Source organism: Halyomorpha halys, unplaced genomic scaffold (genome assembly GCF_000696795.3).
Source record: "Halyomorpha halys isolate HHAL.00 unplaced genomic scaffold, Hhal_1.1 Scaffold1012.1, whole genome shotgun sequence".
NCBI lineage: Eukaryota > Metazoa > Arthropoda > Insecta > Hemiptera > Pentatomidae > Halyomorpha > Halyomorpha halys.
The window spans coordinates 343,282-349,470 of NW_027109975.1; the positions used below are offsets into that span (position 1 = coordinate 343,282).

The 6,189-nt window shown below is 26.8% G+C and overlaps 1 protein-coding gene across 1 annotated transcript in view; it reads right to left on the reverse strand.

The window, feature by feature from the left end:
• Positions 1–1,681: 1,681 nt before the first annotated feature.
• Positions 1,682–6,189, reverse strand: part of LOC106687787 (uncharacterized) — a 9,320-nt gene continuing 4,812 nt past the window's right edge. Inside the window, exon 3 of the mRNA XM_014431878.3 lies at positions 1,682–3,523. Coding sequence (XP_014287364.1) covers positions 3,380–3,523 — 144 coding nt within the window. The 3' untranslated portion in view covers positions 1,682–3,379. The remainder of the gene's footprint in view (positions 3,524–6,189) is intronic.

The window sequence follows — 6,189 nt, forward strand, 5'->3', positions numbered from 1 at the left end:
CATTCACTACCCACGCCAAAGCCCAACTGAAATCTGTAGAAATGGCGGTTATTTAAATCGAAGTATATAAAATTCATTTTGCTTAAATTAAGCCAGGAAAATAATACTATTTACAAAAAAATTCAATAAAATGTTTTTTAATATTTAGAATAGTTATATTTGATATTTAAATGTATAATAACATTCACTAAGAATAATAATTTCCGAACAATTATGTCTTGAATTATAAATAAATCCTTTCCTAAAAATTAAATAAACATATAATGAATAAAAAAAATTAGGAAATGGTTTTAAATGAGTAATTAATCAAATAGAAATGAGGATAATTCTTATATCTTGATAAAATAGTATATTTTTATTATTAATCATAAAATGAGACTAGAAATGAACCAAATATTTATTATTTAATTATAAGAATAATATTTAAAGCTTTTTTAATATTTTTTATATCAAGCAAGAGGCTACTGGGATTGTGAAGAAGGTTATGACCGCCAGTTTTTCAAGCTTATGTTCTAGCAATAGATATCATTCCTCATATCATAGATATGATTATTTAAACTTAAATCCTCCTTTTAAACTTCCCTTACAAAAAAAGAATTCAGGGATTATTAGGATTTAGTGATTTATTTGTGTTTGTGGTCATTGTGATTTTCAAAACAGTTTGAAATAGTCATAAGTTTTAATGACACAATTAATTCACACTCTATAAGCTGTAGAATTTAACAACTTCCTCCTACAGTGCATTGAATTTTTATCAAGGTAAGATTTATAATTTTTCATATTTTTTATCTTGTTCATCTTAAACGCAATGTTATAATTCAATCTTTAATTACAGTTACAGAAATTATTGATTGACTCATAAGTTCACAGTAATTAAACTTAATTTCAATTAAGCATGTAATTAAAGTTTAAATTAATAAAAATTTAATGAATAACAGGGAATTACTTCAACATAACATATAAAATCTAGTTTAAATTGTTGGAATTGAGAGAATTGAATTCGGATCGAGGTCAGAACTTAGCCTTAAAGGTATAAAGATTATCCTTAAATAATTTTCACATTCATTATTTTATGGGCACCGAATACTCCTTACTATGAAATTATTGGGAGGATTTAATTTTTGTTAATAACTTTGACCGTCTTTATTTTATACAGGTTATAACATATATAATAATAGTGATTATTACTTTAAATGTTATAATTTAAGAGTAAATTGCAAAATAATTTGTTAAGGAATCAAATAAGATAATATTTTCGTTATGTTTTATCGACATCATTCTCCTATCTTCAATTTTATGAAGAATTCTCATATATAATAATTCTAATCTACTTTTAACTGAATCTCTTATCATATAGATTAGTTATTTAAAAAACAGAATTGTCTTAAAATAGCTACCTCCTACTTTATTAAGAATAAGTTTTTCACAGATATGTCTTGAAACTTTAATTCTTATTCATCTTCAATTTACCTGTTAATAATGAACAGATAAACCAATTTTTAATTGTTTATATTATTTTGTTGAAAAAAAAAAATATATCACACTGTTTAACTCTAAATGCAAAGTCATCGGTTAATTTTTACTTTCATGTTTTGTCATTATTCTATTGATGTAATTAATTTTATTGTAGTATTTCTTTATGATAGGAAAGTTTTCAATGGGATAGAAAAAAATTACATAGTTACAGAATGGAAACCATTTTGGCATAAATTTATTTATAAACCTTTACAATATGCAATCAATTAAAAGTAAAAAACAATATTTGTTTACAATAAAGATAATAAATTCTACTAGATACAAAAATGGAAAATGTACAGGGTGAAAGACCGTTGGGTAGAGAGTGTGTTTGGGTCATAGTAATAATTACATCAGACACCTATAAAAATATATTAAAGTAACATAAAATGAAATAAAAAGAAAGAAAGAAAATTTTACTAAAATTAAGTGAACATATAATTCTTGGGTTTATAAAAAATCATCGATGGCTAAATGATCTTATTATATAACAACTAAATGTACAATCGATTAAGTATTTTATTAAAAAACATGCAAAACTTTTATAGCCAAAATATTTTAATTCGGTATGTTTCATATATAAAATATGACATGAAAATAAATTTATAAATGCACATCTTTGCCAATAGTAACATTTGTACCTGAGCCAAAAAGTTACAATCACAATTTTGTAGGCCTTTTCCAAAAGTTAGAAATATAGTTCCTTTCTGTTTAAAATTGGTCAGTGGTTTTGTTTTATTTTTATGAAATAAAAAATAAAAGAAAACAACAAATGCTTAAATCTAACCTCTAGTCTAAGACTTATACTGACTAGGGGTAATAATTATATATACTAAATAAAAATGAAAAAAAAGGAAGCATTGGCAATGCTACCCTTTTGAGATCATTGGACAGGAATTCACTCGAAACCACGAGCAAAATCACAGAATGCTTTGATGTGCGTGGTCCGTACATTTAAGTAGCTCTACAACACTTGTCTTTTAAATTAACAATTAATTTTAATGAAAACTGAATATAAAATTTGACTATTTGTAATGGTAATAAATTATGTATTTATCAGATGAGATTTTATTTTCTACTGTAACAGAAGACAAAAGACAAGAGCTGTACCAAGCCAAGCAGTATGTGGGTACGTTCCACAGCATGCTTTTCAGAACATTTACATTGCCTCAAACGGCCAAAGCTCATTATATACATGCACACAACACGGCTTTTATATAGCCACAAACATATAATATATTTATATATTATTAACAGAATACAATATTGACTAAAAATATAGAAGAACACCATTTATATTATATACATTTAATCCTTGCCTTTTCCCAGGACACAACTGTATTACAGGATACTATTAAAAAAAAAAAATTACATAAAGAAAAGTACATGAAATATGTCAACCGTGGAATGAGAAACGACCAAACAAATTTTTTTTGAGAACTATGTACACTGATAGATAGCGACAGGTTTTCTTCAGGAAAACTGTACACACACTACCATTCCGAGATCATTCGAAAACTGTCAAGAGCTTCATAGAAGTCTCCAAAAAATGAAACAAAAAATTATAGAAAAAAATTGAAAATTAAAAAGAAAAACTATACACAGGGGTACTGTACAGGAGAGGAGGATTACAGTCATGTAAGCCTTGGGGCTCTTCCTCATTTACACTTCTTAACCATTACATGAGATCAATATAAAGTGATTTAGCCATCTTTGGAAACCGTTTCCTTTAATAAAAATAAAAACACAAAAAATACATATATCAAACATATAAAATAAAATTAATACTAAACAAAATCCGACTACAGTTTTTTAAAACTTAATAAGTCAATTATTGTTTGAAAAATGGGCAGCAATGCTCCATTCATCTGTTTCTGGCCAATATCCTCCATCCGACCAGGATTATTACTGTTGTCCAAATAGATCCAGTCAGTGGAGCTGGTACTAGCAAAGAAAAGAGACTGGATGCTTTTATCTCTCGTCTTTTCTTCTCAACTCCATCTCCAATCTACAAAAAATAAACATCTATTTAAAACTTTCTATTAATAAAAAACTTTTTTCTTTTAAATTACTATATTAAGTAATCTCCAAACATAAAATGAATTATTAATTTTTTTTTAGCTAATTAGAATTCTTTTTGACAGTTACAACTAAAAGTAAAATTGTAATTTAACTACTTCTAATTGAGATATAGTTTTATTACTTTTTCAAAGCAAAAATACTTCCATTGATTTGCTCAAGGTGGCTTGGCAAATCTTTTAAATTGAAAGTTACTTGCTAACAAAAATTTAAACTTTATCATAATTTAAGAAAAAATATGTTATTTAAAGATGTTGAATATTTATAAAATCTTAATTACTTTAGCAATGAATTGTCATACACATAGTATGATTAACATCCATTTTGTGACATTAAATTTTAAAACTATTAATATATTTTTTTTAATATTTATTAGTTTTGATATACCAAAATAGAGGCTGTTGAATCCCTTTATGTATCACAGAATTTATTAAAATTCTCATGGAGTAGACTACATTACGAATTCACATTATTTCAAAATCTCGTTTTATTGTAACACAATCATTTTAATAAATTGGTTTTTAAAAAAATATCTTCAATAAAAACAATTATGGCGAAAATCAGCAGCAAGAAACTCCTAAATGATGAGATTGAAAAATGTCAAGTTTTTATAATAAAGAAATATTTTTAAAATTAAAATATATCTTACTGCTACGAAATGTTATTTAATTTTCCAGATTTATGATAAAAAATTATTACTTTAGCAACAGTATTAAGAAATTAAGATGTTTATAGTATGGTTTATTTCTAAATTGAGACATTGAATTTAATGTCTATTCATATTTTTGAAAACATTATTTCCTTTTAGATTTATTAAAAACATTTAAATTTCTTTATGAATTAAAGAATTGATTGTTATTATTATCGGGTAGACTAGTCTTAACTCACATTACTTCAATATATTCTTTTATTGTAACAAGGTGTTGCAATATGTGTATCTTGAGTTTTTATGGTTTAAGAAAAATAATTTTTTAAACATAAATTACCTTTTAAAAAATGACTGTCAATTTTAGTGTTACCTACTCCTAAATGATACCGGATAACAAATTGAAAAATGATTGGTTTAAATGTAAATGACTATTTTTTTAAATTAAAATATATCTCATTAATATGAATTTGTTTTTAGTAATCCAGATTTGACATAATATATTACTTCAAAGTTAAAATTTAGAACTATCAGATCAAATACAAAACTGTACCGAATTTAATCAATGCATTGATATCCATGATTTAAATATTAATAATGAGCCAGTTAATAGTTGGTTAATATTAATGATGAGTACAAAGATGTAGTATTCACCCTGGTACTTAACTTTTTTTTTTAAGTATCGAAAGTAACAAGTGTAGTGTAGCCGTCAACTACTACTGTGACTTTTTAGTAGGGACAGATTTGACAGGTTACGAGGGTGCCAAGAGGGAATCGAAACGAAGCATTTGATGGCCCCACCACAGGGAACAATTAGTCCACCGAAAGCTTACACTTGTTCGATCCTGACTCACATTACAACAATCGTCCCTCTCAACAAAGCCAACTCCTGACTGACAGTCCGGGTCAAATGAAAAGGTTTCGGACATATTGGTTGTAGCTAACAGGGCAGCTGTGAGACCCGTCTACACAGTGCCTAATGAAGTGTACCCGAAGGCTCTTCCCTAACCCTTCCGCTTCAACCACGGTCTGTTCCGCTGATAACCATTATACCCCTACTCGATTAATCCATTAGACGGGAAATCGGAAGGGGTCTGCCGATGTCTAGGAACTGTCAGATCCTCCGTATGTCGGCTTTGTAACCACTCGTCCGGAGAATGGGGATAGATTCTAATTAGCTGAGATAATTAATAGCTAAGAGCAACTTTCTGCACTGGTCTTAAAACAATTTAAATTTTTATTATTCTTACGACAAATAATAATAATAATAATATTACAACTATTAAATGAATACTTTATCAATCAAACAAAATGTTTCACATTTTATTATGGTGCCTCAAGCTTTTTCTAGTTCAGGCGCCATAAATATAAAGAGTTTTAACGATAAATTCAGTGGCATATTCCATAATTTATTTTTAAATTTAATTCCTTGTTATCGAGAAACGTCAACCATTTTACGGTACTTAACGATAAATAACATACAAGTTATTAATCATTATGTTATCCTTTTAAATTTAAGGATATAATTTTCTTTTCCCAAACTTTTCCTTTTAAAATAAAAATGAAAGAAATAAACAATTATTTAGTAACGTTTCTGAAGTGTTTTGGCCATTGAGACTTACTGATAACGGCTCATTGTAAATCAGAAAACATAATAATTGATATATTAAAAAATGAAATACTAAAATTAATAGTGTGAAAAAAATGTCTGCGCGCTTGCTAGTATTAGGACACTGAGTGACTCACTTCCTGAGCGATAAATGCTTTATAAACAAGACATATTTTAACCGTATTAAAATCGTGTCATAATAACTCTTTCTAACTTTTTTATAACTATTGAGTTTTTGAAGTTTCTAAAATGAATCTCCATCTATTTTAAATTTATTTCTTATTGTCATTTCTGATAGTGATTTAATGATATTTAAATTAGGGCTTGTTAGTAGTATATT